Consider the following 16,905-nt stretch of genomic DNA (forward strand, 5'->3'; position numbering starts at 1 on the left):
CTTCACAGTTGCTGTGATGGTATTTACATACTGCACACACGATCAGTTTTAAGTACTTAAATAAACAGGGACAGTCACCGACTGACCTAGGATACATCGCTTATAAAACTGGGTTGGGCTGTCCAAATTGAATTAAGGAAAACCAAAATTTGTATCAGAATGAAAGCTAGTTAACTGTGAAGCAATTTTTTTTGCTTACATGGAAAAAGAACATAAAATTAAAGTTCTTATTTCAATTATTTTAAAAGGGTCATCTTGGATGGAACTTCTTGGTGCATTATTTGATGAGTTATTGATTCGGTGGTGTAGGAGGAGTGGGGGAAGAGGAAGAGGGGGAATAGAGGAATCATGAGTGACTTGCCGGGCCATGGAAATTTGAAAAAAGCTGAGGGGTCGAACCCATTATGACAATATACATGGGGGCAATGTCCACGATACAGATGTATGCAAGTAATATGTATGACATTCCTAAGGACTCTTGGCTCAGAATGGCAAAGGCCTATTCATGCTTTTTTATTGTTTTCCCTTTTGGCGAGACTGATATTTGGTTGCAGGGAAGTCCGCGGAAAAAAGTTTTTAACAATCCCCTTTATTTTTTTCTCACCGCGAAAAAGGGATGGGATTATTCACCCCCCCGTTCAAAAATTTTGGGGATATATACCACCCCCGGATTTACACCCATGTACTCTTTATTGTAGTACGATTTGGGGTCAAGTCTGTGTTTTGAATGAACATTCAAAACAGGCGTTTCTTATCACTATAAATATGCCAAGCATCAAAGTTCCCTGAGATTTCTGAAATACTCCGTCTTCATCCAAAACCAATTTGTGAAGACCGTCTTTACACTTTAATCCCTAAACCAAAAAATTATGATATGAAACCGTTGTAAAATGTATGTTTCTGCAACTAACTGCCACCGACATTATCCAGACCTCTCTGAAGGGGGGCACTAACTGAACTTTTCAAAAATGACTGCCCCATTTTTAATAATAATAATCCTTACCCCCCTTAAGAGCAGGTGGTAGCACCGTTTCCAAAATGCTGGTGCTTTCAGACTGTGCACTCGGTCCAAGTTACAATACTGCACAATTTGAGCATCATTTATGTTGGAACAACGAGGACATTGTATCTGGTATCGAATGAAACTTTATTTTGAGCTCAACTCGCAAACAAAACAAGTTGATGCAGTTGATGATAAGTTTTCCTTTATAACTTCGTTTGAGAGTAGTTATTCATAAAACTATCCTTTCACGCATCAGTTCTGCATCACTTAAAATTAACATATATCCCAAATGCTAAATAAGTACAAAGTGCCCCCAAATGGTAGTAACGCTAAGCTATATGTCGACAGTGCTGAATCCAATTCGATTTTCAATTTGATTTAGTCGGTCCTTTCGACCAAAACCCCTTCCTGTTATTTCGCGTCCTGGACATTGTCATCGTTGCAGATTGATTCGTTTCTTGCTTTGTTTTAGCGATGTGAACAGATGCGTCTTTTTAAACGACTCCCACTGTAATTTGTTTTCTAACTTTCTCTGCAGTTCCTGATCGTCAGGGTAGCTCTGCTCCTGTGAGGTTATAAATAAGAGGTCAAATATCTTAACTTAGATTCCTTGGAAAGCAGTCATATCATCTTCAACCTACAGTGTGACGGAAACCTTCTCCATAAAACAGTAAAATGTCGCTTCCAATTTCCGTGGAATTAAATTGGCTGTGTGTTGTTCTTATCCTGTTACAAAATAGTCGATTTTCAAAATTTTATACTTTGAAAGGGAAAGCTACCTCTCTCCGTAACCGTGTCAGCATCCTGGGAGTTGCATGTTCCCGATAGAACTTCTTGGACATAAGGATACATTCTGCTCCATTACTTACTACGGAGAAACTTGGCTGAGCATCGAAAAGCATATCGGAGAGTCCCTTTTGAAAATACGAAAATCATATAATATCACTAATGTTGGAAAATCTTGAATGTGGTGTTTCATTTATGGGGCATGAAAGAAAATTTACATTTACTTTGTCATTTTTTGCGAGGTACTGTTATGTAATGCAAGAAAGTTAAAAATAATTTCCGTGATAAACTATCTTATAAATGAGGCAATGAATCAATGAACTTACAAAGTATGACCCCTTGGTCAGTGTTTGAACTCTGACCCATATTTGTTCAAAGCCGTCATCCTGATTAAAAAATAAAGAAAACTTAAACTGTGAAACGTGAGGTACAACTGCCAATACTAATGTCATAGAAAAGCAATGCAAACCAAAGAAAATTCTATTTCATGAACAAATGTATTTGACAATTTTGTTAGATTCACAATTTCACTTGAATTTGTGATATTCCATCATACCTCTTTCGTTACGATTTCGTCAACAATTTCGGTTGCCACTGTCTTTCTTTGTCCCACTTGCTCTGGATGTCTTTTCTCTTGTTGGGAATCTGTAGTAAAGGAGGAAATATGTTAATGTTCATTCAATGTAATAAATGCTATATCCAGACCAGAGAAAACAATAGGTCAGTCAAAACAAAAATTCTCTTGTTGATGAGTTAAATCATAACTAAGGTCTTTGGCGGGTTTTGGTGTTTTTGGTGAATTTCTAAAGTCACAAACTGACTCAAAAATTCGTCTTCACTGCAGAAGGGATCTGGTCGATATGCCACGGTGTGTATTGTTTCATGTTTTCTTTTTCCTGTTGAGCAACAGAGACGCATTCACCTTGTGTCTGTTGGTTCTCATTGATCACTCGTTGGCCTGATGTAGCCACGTACGATGGAAGCCTTGATAAATGAACCTGGACGAAAAAATCAAGAGATCTGACTTCTGATGTCGTTCAATTATATACACGGAAAATATTAAGAAAAGAATGTAATCACAAGGGTAAACAAATCTATTGGTTATTTAAGCATTATTCCGAAGACTCTAGCTTTATTTGAAGAATGATGTCATTGCAGTGAAGACAAGCCTATAATGAAGGCTTCTTACTAATTCTTGATTTTATTCACTCTAACATTTTTATTTAAAATGCATGAAAATAATTAAAAGACAAAATGGGAGAACGAAGCAGTCACTGACATTTAAGTGCTGTGATGGAAACACGGGCCGATCTGGACGCCTCCCGTAGACTCTCTTGACGTCATTGTTTGTTTCTTCACTGTTAATTTGTGCAACCTGTTCTTTCGCTTCGTTTTGTGCGGTGACGTTTGACGCACTTGGATGTTCGTGATTATCCGGTTCTTCCTCGTGAATATTCAGATCTTTAAGAAAATGTTCTAACTCATCTCTGGTTTTGCGCTGTTGGTAGTTTTCCAGGGTGCATCCGCGGATTGATAGGCGCTTTCCCTCCGTGGTTAAGTCCGGAGCCCCTGCATATAAATTACAGAAATAGTCACTGATCACTATGCTAACCTTTTTAAAAACCACCGGTTAAGTTCCACGTCACGTGCACTGTAAATTCTTAGAAGAATGTCAAAAGTTGGGGAATATTTCCTTTATCTTTAGGTCAGAGCCTATCCCTCTATCAAAATTGTTGTCTACTTCTCCACTTTTCCATTTATGTCGAAGGAAGCCCCCTCAGCAACGTCTCCAAATTTTCAAAGATCCACAAACTTTCCCTGAATTTACCACTGACCGACGTCCTTGAGTTGTAAGCCTAGTCGACAGGAATGAGAAAGGTTTACCTGTTTTACTCTCTTTCCTCTTTTTCTGCTCCTTCGTTTTCTTCTTGTGCAAGAGCTTCATTACTGAGCAACTTCCCTGAAATGTAAATAAAAATTGAAATTAAAAAAAGTACAATTATTCTCAGCTTTGAGAGGAGCAAAATGTGTTTACTTTGTCAATTTGTTTTTAAAAGTCGTAAAACATAAAAGCTTTGTGACTGGACTAACCGATTTCACCATAAGAATCCAGTCTGATTTCTTGCTGTTCTTCACCAAAACGTCTCCTCTCCTAGTGAATAAACATCATACACACATTTAGAATCCAGTGCAACGGTTTACGAACAGAATAGCATAAACAATTCATTTTGATGTCTTAGTATTTTGATGTTGCCACTTTGAAATCTTAGCAACTCTTATTATGGCAATGCAATATTTATATTCATAAAATTAGGAAGGATTACTCAGTGTCATGTAACAGTGTCATAAGAGGTTATAAAAATGTGAAATAAAATCTTTGCCAAAAGGTAAACAGGCTTTTATTTAAAAACCCGTCACTTACCCCTCTAAAATCAAACAAGGGTACATATCTTCTTTTAATGGCAGAGTTGTTAAAAGCGCAACGTTAACAAAGGACACTTTGTTGTACAAAGAGAACTCTTGAAGAAAGTGCATATAGGGCATCGATTACATAAAACTGGGGGTGCTATTAAATACCCCCTTTACGGCCCAAACCCAGTGTGCTAAATCACTGGCCAGCGGTACCACTGTACGTTGTTTTCAGCAGAGGTTTGTTAACCATTGACAGTTTCCATTAGGTAAACCAACTTACTTGAAATATGAAAAGACACATTTCTTTGGATTTTCAGCGAGAAGATGCATCGGCCATCCCTCAAGAAATTTCAGATTTCTGCGGAAGAAAAAGGTAAAACAGTAAGTTGCTAAGATGGCACTGATGGTGACTGATGAAACTAGCATTCGTCATCATCCAAGCTTTAGTTGTGTACTTAATCACAATTACTGTCGACGAACTTTTGGGAAAGAGAGAATCTGACTGAAATGGCTGTGACTCAAGGGTTGAAGTTGGACTGTCACCGTGGATGAACGAAATTAGGACACACTTTTGGGCGAAAATAAACACATACTCATATTTCTGAAAATATAAAGGAATTTAGGATATTTTAGTGGTCACTGAAAGTTGAAATTCATAACACAGCAGTCTTTGCTTATCAAATTCATGTGCAAATGCTAAATTTGGATTACTAAAATTTCCACAGTATCTTATCTTATTTTTCAGATGTCATCATCCTTTATCTCATCAATATTCTGTTTTCAGGATGTCGTCATCCTGTTAAGATTATCGTATAAAAGACGTTTTCATCCCATGATCAATTTAATTGGGATGTCGATATCTTGCCCGTAATATGACATCATCCTGTATGAGATAAAATATGTTAGAATTCCAACAGGTCGGACGGCACTTCCACAGCTTTCTATCTCGGATGGCACTTCCAGTAATTTTCTAGTGCAGCATCAATGATAATAATGATCATAGTATGTATGCTTCAAGTTTTGAAAATCCTACTTTACCGAACAAAGTCACTTTGGTTGGGGTCCAGAAGCGTTTGAAGCCCGCCAGCCATGAAAATTCTTGTGTAATCCTATTGAGAAATACATAATACTTGTGTTTATTTTATATACAGATACAGCTGTACAGGTATACTTTACATCCTTGAGCGGGTGATGGCGCCCTGTATTTTACCTCGCTTCACGGCTCGCAGTTTTATTCGTGGTTTATTATACTGGAGCATCATGAACATCCGACAAAGCAGCACGGACAAAATTGTGGCTACAAACTTGAAGGAATGTGTGAACTACCAATTTAACGGCCACAGTGACCTCATTGAAACTTAAATATTAGAAATAATAACAAAGCGACTAATGACTTCACTACAAAGCGTAAAGGAAAGACGTGTCACCATGTTCTAATAGCAACAGGTGAATACGCAAAACGCGCATGCTTAATGTTTCGCGTGCGTGCTGATAAAAACGATGATATTTAAAAGTTCCTCGACCAATAACGGTGACAGAAAAGTTCGGATTCTTTTTTGTTTTCATTTTATCTTATGTTGTGAAAAATACGTGAAATTATAAAGTGTTTATACGGTAGATATAGGTATGCACAAAAAAACAACAGTCAAAGATATCATTTAGTAAATCAGATCAAGAAAATTTATTTTGTTACATTTTTACCTGTAATTCATGATTGTGATTTTTTGATCACTAAACTTAACGCTTAATCACTAAACGTTTAGTTTAACTAAACTAAGTTAACGTTTAAATTTGATATCAACATTTTGAAAATTTATTTGTTGAAAATTTTGAAAGTACAGTGTAAAGACTAATTTAAGCAGAATCCATTTCTGCTGGAGCACCCGACTCACGGGTTGAGCGCGCTCACGCTTTGGCTATCACGAAACCCTATTGGTTGAAAAGAAATATAAGGTGCGCGCACTGCCTGTTTGTGGACATGATGACCCACAAAAATGACTTCTTATTCTGGTCGCCGGTTGATTCCATGTATTTTAGCACGTAAATGTTGCCTTATTACACGTTCTTACTAAATTCCTGACTACACTTTGTCTAAAAGGCCTTCCAATAAAAATTGGTTTTGACTCAATATTCAAGGGGTATTTTTCTGTGGAATGTGGATTTTAGTAAGCTTTTAGAGGCTTTTGGTATGGTTGCATGAACTTGAATGATGATAGAAATTTTTCGGTTTGGCACCCATTTCTTGACTCAGATAATTTTATTCTTGTTTCGATCGCAAGCCATACCATGTAAACATTAAAATACATTTCGTTTCTGAATTTAGAATTTCACAAGTATCCTAAAAATAAAACAGATTTGTGAAAACGTCTGTCGGTGTTTGTACTACCTGTAATGGTACATTTTCATGACTGCCCTTTCGCTTGGGGACCAGGGTGTATTTTCCTACATTTAACATACGACGGTAATATTTTTGAATGACAGGCAACCTTTAGATCAACGACACCATTTTCTTCAACGGCTTTTTTCAACTCTTTACGAAAGAAACGTAAATTATTCCCCCCCCCAACGAGCTGTAAAAAGAGTTCATACACACACGAAAGTAGGCCTTTTACAACCTCGGGCCAACCGTTTTTTTATTTTAATTATTCAGTGCGAGCTTGAAGATATTAGCTCACAGCCGAGTTGGGCCTTGATTGGATACCTGCCAAAATTATTATTAGACCAATGCAAACACGTGACCTATCCTTTCATTGTGCACACGCTCTGCCTAGTCTTATTTTGGAGTGTCATCTCTGATTAGGATATCTGTTTGTCATTACTTCACAGATGTAAAATGAAACTATTTTCATAGTCATTGACCACTCGCAGGGAAAGTTTCAGAAATCGTAATGCATTCAACTTTGTCGAAGGGCGATTCCCAATTGACATGCTACAAAGAAACTATTAACATGACATAAAACGAGGTGATGCCATTTGCTAACAAAGAGAGTTCATTTGCTCTTTTAAGTTTATAGGACGAGCATTTTAAGGTTCAAAATTTTACTGTGAACTTTGCAATCCCGTCTGCCAATGGACGTTCCCACTTGCTGCCATTAGATTTAACTTCCGTTCTTATTCCACGGATGATATTCTAAAAGCCAGGACACGTGTAGACACAGCGTTAACATTCGTTTAACGGCATGTTTCAATTTCAACCGGAGTAAAAATGTAGATGAAAGTTTGCACAGGAAATTGATTTTGTCAAAGAGGCCCTTAGCCGACATGTTGAAACTGGTAGGGATCGACAAATAACGGCTGGCAAAATACAAATCAATGCAAGGTGCCGTATTGACACTTAAGATGTTTGTTTTGTTGGTTTGATCAACCAGGAAGGCAGGCTAGAGAACCCTCGAAAGACAGATTCACTCCAAGTTGTCAATTTGACCACAGCTGGCACAGCAATTTGAGGAATTTTATTTTTGAAGCATATTATTACAGCCATTTTACGTGTCGCCAAAACAAGCACAAAGGCATGTCAAGACAGCCTTGCCATGGTCCAAGAGACTGATGAGTTACTGCAGCCTGAAGGAAATAACTTCTCATGTTATCATGTTGAATCTTTATCTTGGCGTAATATCAAGGTTTACTCACAGCATCGGCAATGCACAGCAGCTCGACTTTGTCTCTGCTTATGACTGTGGATTTCCTCCGCTCTCGATTCACCAAACCTAACTCCTGCAGGACCACATTCATCATTATTAGTACAGAAACATTGAATAAACCATCTGTTTGCCAATATTCTTCGCTTTGACGAACAGCTCATCTCAAATGTTATTGTAGCGCAGGCATTTAAAAGAGCGCATCTAACGTGGTTTGCACCATATATAGAGGGTTTCCACAGTAGTCATCTTAAAGGGCAGCAGTTCTCTTTGTTCCACAGGGAAACCTCCGTTGTGCATACCCTGTGGAACAAAAGCACTGTCCTGCAAGATGGCAGCCATGAAACCGTCTATAGGTCACCTTCAAGCGACGACCTCTTATCGACCACTGGTTAGTTTTTCCTGTTCACAAAATATTTCCTGGGCACCAAGCGAAAATATTCAGTTGTTGACAAATGCTCGTTGCTCTAAATTGCCAATACATGCAATGTGAACACATTTCTTTACCATCGATGCATTGGCCTTAGCTCATTTTATCACTCAAACTATAATCGATTGCTTTCAACTTACCCCAAATGTCTCTCCTCTGTTGAGATAGACCACCGTTCGTGGGTTGTCGCTTCCTTCTTCAAGAACCCGCACAATTACTTAGAACAAAAAAGAGATGGGGAATCGGGATAAAAATAATACTTGTAGTTTAGTTGCTCTCCAGTGTCAACCTACGTAATGTATGAAAGATGAGTTCGATATCAATTTACGATGTTTCTTAAACACTTGTTGCACTATACACAAATAAAAGATCAATTTATAAACACAGATTGATACATGAACGTTATCAATTGTAATGTCAAACCACTTTGTGAAAATAAACTTCTTGACAAAATATGGGGGAAATTATTTCACGTCCGAAGTGTTGAAGAACAAAACACAGTACCCGTCGTTTAGTACCAAAATAAATACAAATTACTTATTTCAAAACACTCTTTTACACTGTCATAGTTAAAATCTATATTCAAGCCTACAGTACTATGCTAATGCAATTATAGTAGCGGGAAATGGTTCGTGACTCAAGACTTATTTGTACGGAAACAATCTTCATTATACGAAGTGACGAACATCTGCAGACAGCAAGTGGATCTTTCCTTGATTAAAGATTAGAATGTTAGTATCTGCTTTCGAGTGGTTATAAGTGCAATTACAAACTGCCAGTTGAAGTCTCGGGTTACTCATATCATGCTGTTAACATTAAGAGACTAAGTGGCTATTTAACAATGTCAGTTTGTTTATCTGGGACAAAAGGATTCAGACCTCCTTTTTCGTGTTACAAAACGATGCCGATGAAGTTGAAAAGATTACTATGCAAATTACCTTTTCTGACATAGTTAACCGCCGATTCCTGCCTTAATTGCATTAAATCTATCTTCATTACGCAGTGACAAAGATTATAAAGGTGGCAAGTGCTTCATTTTTTGATTGAAGTGTAACGAATGTTGGTTTTTGAAGAGACACAATTTTTCAAGAGGGAAGGATGTACCAGGAGATAATAAGCGGACTCGTTTTATCATTTGTGTCTTTTGAGTGGCTACAAATTCGATAATAAACTGCCCATTGGTTGTCTGTTTTATTTGTTGATAGTTGCTTAAAGTGTGCTGTAATCATTAAGTGATCATTTGACAATATCAGTTGGTTTGTCCGAAAAAAAATGGATTTAGACCAGTATTTTGTATTACAGTATAAAAGAATTACACATGACTGCCTTTTCTTCACAACAGTTAATGGCATCGATAGTTTCTAGGGTTACTTTTGAATTGTCTTATCTCAGAGAGGTAGCAATCTATTACATACCTCTTTCAATCTATTCATCACTACAAATGTAATCAAACATGTTGGTTTATGTTCAACTGTTGGTAACTGTTCTATAGGATTTTATAAAATTGTTGAAATGTTTCCTATGAACAGGTAAGCATACTCCATGTTCATCTGATCATGACAAACGGTGAATAAATGACCTGCTTTTATTTACGACTACTGTTGTATAGATTCATAACTACCTGTTGACTCCACCTTGTTCAAGTCTTGTTCATACCTGAGCCTGTCATGATGAAATAGAAGTTAAGAGGCCTGTGTCCTTGTCTTAAGATAACCCTCTGAGCTTGGTACTTTTCATACCATCCAACCTTGACAATCTCTTGCTGCATCACAAGTGGAAACTCGGCAAAGGTTGGAAAGTTTCGCAAAGCAATCAGAGTCTGAAAAATCCATGCAAAGATAGGAGCATTAACTCCAAACATGACGTCCACATGAAAGTCAGATTAATACTTCTTCATGGCCAGCCTACAACATACTACAATAAAAAAGTGTTAAGACATTCGTTGTTTGTTCCCCATTTTTTATTGTAGACGCGGGGTTCACAGAAATTCTTCACCAGCCTTAGTGAGGCCAATAGAACTAAGATTAAGACTAAACTAAAACATTAACTAAACCTTTCTATATTGGGAGCTGTGAAAGCGCGAAGGTGAACTCGTAAATAAATCAAGTCTGGAGACATCATTATTATGGTTTACTATAGCGCTTTGGAAGCGTCGACATATGTCACGATCACCAGCACTGTCGAACACATATTCTTCAAAACTAACAGAAAAATTTCTTCTTACACGATACTTGTCTTTCTCTGTCCTTTGATTAAACGGTGAACTCAAAATCTTCCTGCATTCTGCGGATATTCCGGCCTGTAACAATGAATGGAAAAGTAAGACTAAATGTATAGAACACAAAGCAAGCACAATGTTTAATACAGGCCCTTTATAATAAGATCTTTTTGTTTCATCTGGGTCCTTTACTGCTATTTGATGGAGTTATATCGCCTCCTGGAAATAACTCTCTTTTGACACCTACCATCTACCTGGAGTCTTCCTCATATTCTCTAAATACATTATTTTTGCATGTAAAATTTCATTTCATACTCCCCTGATACAACCAAATAAATGTTGTTCTATTATAAAGACGATTTTTTTTTCGTCAGGACATTTTACCTGTTTGTGTGCCTTGAAGTACCTAACATCAAACATCAATTCTTCCTCTTCTCCATCCTTGAAGTATTTGCCTCGATGAGAATGACCACTGTCGTCCACACTTCCAAGAAAAAGTCAAAACGACGAAAAATGATGAATAATTTCCGTGAACACAATGATCTTAACAAACGCTTCAACGGCAACAACGCCGGAAAACCCTGAATCTTGTCCATACTACTCACCTGGATAGCAAGTTTTGAAACTGCCTGTCTTTTACAAAATCTTGACAGACCCAGAACCGAATTTATAATCTTAAAATTGTGATGCGAAAAATTTGGACACTTTGGAATGATGTTTCAAACCAAAGACGAAAAACTGACCTTTGGGTGAGGTCTGTATAATGACCATTCTGTTTATTCAATTTCAGCATCGTGGTTGACACTATTACATTTTACTAAGTATTTTCCTTGTCTCTATAAATGTCTTTCTGTCGTCTTCTGGGCTTCTTTAAGTAACTTCTAACGATGAAAATCGCTTTGACTTTAATTAACACAGTCATCATGAAGTACCTTCAAATTACATAATCACGTTAACTATTACCTCAGAAAATGATTTTTGCACAGCCTGCTTATAAAGATGATTAGACGAGAATAACTCTTGAACTTGAGGAGTAGCTTCTTCTGTAAAATCCAAGAATCAGGCAAAAATATAATAGCTGGGTGGACCAGTTTTCACGAACAAATACGCATAAGTCCAGAGACAATTTTATTTTCAGGCAAAGAAACCTTTGTTGATTTCTCAAATACGAATGATTTGGTTAAATATTACTATATTCCACAAGTTGGTTCGTGTCAAATATTTTTCAATATTTCTATTTCTTTATTATGTGTTAGCTCGTGAAAACTAAAAATTTTTTAATCACACGTTAGTGTGCGAAGTGCGCGCATATATTTTCGTGTCAGTTCGTGAAACAGCAATATTGTTCATTGAAAAGTTGCACCAAATGTATCAAACCTGGACTTGTGTGAGGGATTATTTCGTGATGTCGGTGATTTATTAGCTCAAGTTGCTAAAAAAAATGCTTATGGCTAAAGTGTTTCGAATCCTACAAAAAGCAAAATGTTTGAGATTTTGGGGGATTATGACACAGTAATTTCCACAACTTCAGGTGTCCTTAAATTCTTGGCAGCCGGTTTTCTTATCTAAGACAAACAACTCGAGATTAACTACTGGGAAATGTATGTCTTTCTACCCGATAGGGATCCATGTGCGATTTGGAGTAATACCATTATCAGTTATAGAGTGTGTAGGTTTAGATCGCTTTACCATGCATGCTCAATTTTTGTTTACAGTTGTGCTAATAAAGGCTCAATCTCTGTGTGGTCTTAAATAGACCAGCTACTAAAAAAAAAAGATTTTCTGTTTGAAACTTATCAAGCTTTTACACTGTAAGCTTCGAAAATTGAAAGAACAAAGTGATTAGTTGTAGGCCTAGATAAAAGGTGACCTACTCGTCGAAGTTTCCTGGCTTGCTGAAGTCGATTTCTGAATGTATTTCCAACGTTGTCAGCTGTTAGTAAGCCTCCCCTGGTTTCCAAACCTGTGTGGTGAGATTCGACCCCTTCCTGGTGTAACGGACCGCCCCTTCCACTGTAGGATGAGGCTCGTCGGCCGCTTCGCATGCCTATAGAACCTCTTGGTTCTGATTCACTTGTCCTATCTTCAAGAATGTCCGGTACTGAAGGATTTTTCCTCTTGCAAGTTCTTTTCTCTAACGGAGCCACGTCTTCTACAAAGACTTGAAGACTTCCCCTCCGTGCACGACAACGGGTTCCTTTAACGTTATTGCCCCCGAATCGAGGGTCACTTTTCCGGCGGTCGTTGAATGCTTGACGCTCTCGGTGACGGGATTCGAACCTCTCGGATACAGTGCCGTTGGAGGTCAATAAGCGCAGCGAAGCTAGCATGCTATCACGACGGGACCGTGGCTCAAATCGGTCCAGACTCATAGTAGAGTTGGTAGATGTTAAGTCCCTGTTCTGATGTTGCTGCGTAAGGGTAGAGGTGACGTCCGATATTGACAACGAAGCCATTATGCCCTACGACTAAAGATTTGACATGGCTGCCACCCATGAGTTGGACAAAATGTAATAATGATGCGTCTTTGTGGGGTTTTGTTTCTTGCGCCGTTGTGAAATGATATCCGTTTTGGTTGCCAAGTTATACACACTTTATACACAGTGTACACAAAAGTACTTCAATCTAACAACACACCAGTCAGCGGTTCCCTTGACGGATCCATCCCAGTCAACTCAGGGCTGTATAAACACAGAATGTTGTTCTGAAGATTTCTTCGCTGGCTGTTCAGCGCAATTACCCTAGGGAAGTGTTTACGTAGGTAAGGGGAGGACAATAAGAGCGACGGAATGCATCCTGGGAGTGAAGAGAAAGTGGGTGAGGGGATTGTCGAGTGACCTCAGACAACAACTACAATTTCAACCACTGTGAAACCAGAGTACCTCTCCAAAGGACGTTGGAGCTCTGGCAACAATGGTCCTAAACTAAATGACAAAGATGTTTGTACATACTGTAGTAATTATTAAAGTGTGTTCAGAAAAGCTAGGGTAGTAGGTTACATTCATCGAATCACCCAATGGTAGGGCCTACTGGTATTTTAGGGTTATGGCGAAGTCCCCCCCCCTCAAAAAATTGAGGGCAAACAACGCTGGGAAACAATCCCTGAGATTAGGTGGCGTCCAGGACAAAAATACATCGAATTTCAAAAAGTATGTGATTGTTATGTACAACAATAAATACATGACTGGGAAATGGGAATCAAGGGGGATTTTGACAGGAAGCTTGAATCCGTTCGACTTGAAGTATGGTACATGTATATGAGTGACGCATATTTAACGCGATTGGCATAGTACAAAACATGAAATCAGTGTTTAAAAGGCACACGAATTGCAAATTTCGTCTTTCAGCAAATGTGCTGTTAATTCTAAAGGACGAAAATCACAGTTTCAAACTTGGACTTCAACTTGGAGTTTGAGTTTTCTGGAATGATTTTAAAATGTCAGATCGCTCCATAAGTTCCATACAGTATGCAAAATTTGTCTCAAAAATCGATGTTATTTCTTATAGACACCTGAATTCAATTCAACTATTTATCCCAACGGGGAAATTTCATGTGACCTTTGAACAAGTTATGTACTGCAGACGTCAGGGAGAAAGTGTCTGTCCCGTAATCAAGTTTATCCTGACCTGCCGTCTTTGTTGAATTCTTCAGTGACAATAGGTCTTTTTCTTTGACAATGAATTTTACGGTGCATTTTATTGTGGAGCGCATCCATCGCTTCCAGACGCTGCAAATGCAATTACACGTACCGTGTAAAAGCCTGTATAACAATCTCTTAAATGTTTGAATGCCAGTAAAAACTGTTTTATAAATGCTTTCCTCAGCCAAAACTGGGCATCTTCACAAATTATATAAAATTGTCTTTACACTCGTAGACCTACAATATTGCCAGGATGCCATGTAATCGAGATGTAATTTAGTTTAAGGAACCGATTTTTTTTAATGGTGGCTGAAGTTTGTTAGATACATTAATGTCAAGCTTTAAAAAACTGCTTTCGGATTGCATGAATTATATATAATGCTTCGTGAACTATGGCAACCCCCCTTTTAAAAAAATGGAGAGCTGTGAAATAGACACAGTTTTAAAACCTTCGTATGGTTTCCAGAGGCCAAGAAAAAAATCTTGCTTCAAATTGTTATTTTGGAGCCACCGTGGATTTTACATGCACGTCTTGTGCAAATCAGGAAATCAGGAAATTAAATTTATGGTCTTCAGTTTGTCACAGCTTACAAAATTCCCCTCTTGTGCATGCCGTTCACATCTTTAGTTTATGCAACATTCTCAGCAAACATGATATTATAACTGTTTTAAAAATCCATTCAACTGTTGCAAAGTCAACCCCTTCCCACAATTCAGCTGGTTTTCTGCCAGCATCTGCCCGTAAGCTTGGATTCATCCGAGCACCAGTCACTTTACATGATTTGTGAGTTAAGAAGTCAAGTTGTGACCGAACAAGGTGCGTTTCCACTAAGCAGCGTCACGCGGCATGCAGTGCACTGTGCAAATTCCCTGCGGAAAGACGTCTTAATATAAATATACCCATCTGCACGGGTACAGCGTTTTCAGCATGGCTGGTCGAAATGTAGCTGAGATTACTGTGTTTCTCATTGCATTGCTCTCGTGCGGATTTACACGTAAGTAAGAAGTGGTTTCTGTACCTCTAGAGGACCATCAGTAAAATTTCTTCAACTGTACCGTCAGTTACTTTCTCTGCAATATGCCGCCAAGCCCTGCCCTAGGTCTTATTTTGATGTTTACACAAGGAACCATTCCATGTGAACGTCTCAAGACTCAGTCGCATACATGGATATGATGTCAAGTAGTTGTAAATGCAAAAGTAGTATGAATGTACTCATAAATTTTCGTACGTAGAATGATTATTGCCTGTTTTTATGTGAACGTGAGCCAGGAAACAATTATAGCCTAGTTAGGCCTACTAGTCATTATAGCAACGGCTACTCGGTACAGACAACTTAGGACTGTTGAGTGCATGCCAATACTGTTCCGTGAAACGTGAACACCGCGTAAGACATGTAGAGCAGAACTCAAGTCTTCTGCTGCAAAAACTAAGCTGCATGAACTGTACTGCGAATAATAAAGTGATAAATCCCACCTCGGCAATCCAAAGTGATCGACACGTGAACCATTTTCAGCTGTAGCTCTTTCTGTTGTTTTAAGTGATGTGAAGAGATCCATTTTTCATGGTACAAAAACAATTAATTACAGCCTATTTTTGTTACAACGTGTGGAGCTCCCGTAGCGTATCACAAATGCATGGTTGCCTATTTTTTTATCGTTTAACATGAAAAACCGTTTGACATTGAAAAGCCAGGCTTACATCGGATTAATAACAAGGCATGGTCGTGGTACAGTGCTCTAAGTGGGGGAGTAAATCTGCTAGCATTTTGATAAGGTTACGCAAGAACATTCAGCTTTAATTTCGAACTGGTCAAGTCTGATTCCATGGAATTTACTGAAGATAGTGGGACAGTAGTCGGCAGTTTCCCGACTTATCGCATTTAAGCCGTGTCTACACACTTACTATTCCTCTGTAAATACCATATGAAACAAAACGAATTACTAAATATGGAGGGCCTGACGTTTCGATCCTAGCAAAATCTTTCTCAAAGGCAAAAGGGGTTAAAATTGTCTGTCAGTATTGAACATTCTCCTACCCTTTTTTCCAAATAGAATGAAACTTATTTTATTGGGAAATAAACGAGCGGTATTGGTTCAATGGAATGTAAAATGAAGCAGAATAAATGGCCAGAACCATGTTAATTTCTAGTTGGATAAAAAGTGGGTATATCCATATACAATTATTCATTCACAGTCGCGAGAGATATTATATTCTTATGGATAAAAATTACGTGGTTTTTAAATGTCACATTTGATTTCAGTTTACACGCAAATAGTGATTTTTTTGATTAGCGTGAATTCCCGCAGCTTGTTTTTATGAGTTCAACTCGTCACCTCTGACAAGCTTACATGTTCTCGCCAGATTAGTTGTCACATTTCTGTCTGTTTGTTGGGTGATTACATTTTTGCGTCTTTTATCACTGGTTTCCTACTGTATACATCCAACGCGAACTCTAACCTCAAGTCGGTGAAGAGAGTAAAGACGGTGAAATTTAAAGGTGAGTAGGTTGACGCACGTGGGGCCGTTTGATCGTGCCTAACCTACCCGATTTTGATTTTCCTTTTGAAACAATACGCACGAGCTATGATATATAACGGTCGCAATACCGAGATAACCTTGTGTATGTTCATTTTCTGCCAGAGTAGCTCTGGTATGGGTAATTTGAATCCACTGTTTCATTACTCCTCTATGACAATCACCTGGAGGTATTTTGATCACAGGCCAAACGCCGTTAATAGATTTTAGCGAGTCTGCGGTTGGTGACTGATGTAAGGTG

The 16,905-nt window shown here is 38.2% G+C and overlaps 1 protein-coding gene across 1 annotated transcript; it reads right to left on the minus strand.

Annotated features, from left to right (window-relative positions):
- Window positions 1-591: 591 nt before the first annotated feature.
- On the minus strand, window positions 592-13,542 carry LOC147799514 (uncharacterized). The gene is made up of 17 exons (XM_087135584.1): window positions 12,362-13,542; window positions 11,451-11,530; window positions 10,872-10,971; window positions 10,494-10,568; window positions 9,926-10,088; window positions 8,410-8,486; window positions 7,832-7,915; window positions 5,240-5,310; window positions 4,482-4,559; window positions 3,881-3,941; window positions 3,674-3,749; window positions 3,069-3,358; window positions 2,712-2,787; window positions 2,346-2,434; window positions 2,116-2,175; window positions 1,783-1,917; window positions 592-1,568 (listed from the first exon to the last, which is right to left on the minus strand). The coding sequence occupies exons 1-17, from the start codon at window positions 12,941-12,943 to the stop codon at window positions 1,437-1,439; spliced, it is 2,229 nt and encodes a 742-aa protein (XP_086991710.1). The 5' UTR covers window positions 12,944-13,542; the 3' UTR covers window positions 592-1,436.
- Between the last annotated feature and the right edge of the window lie 3,363 nt (window positions 13,543-16,905).

The sequence above is a fragment of the Acanthaster planci genome, linkage group LG04 (genome assembly GCF_054643075.1).
Source record: "Acanthaster planci isolate LZ-2023a linkage group LG04, COTS_SCS, whole genome shotgun sequence".
Taxonomy (NCBI): Eukaryota; Metazoa; Echinodermata; class Asteroidea; order Valvatida; family Acanthasteridae; genus Acanthaster; species Acanthaster planci.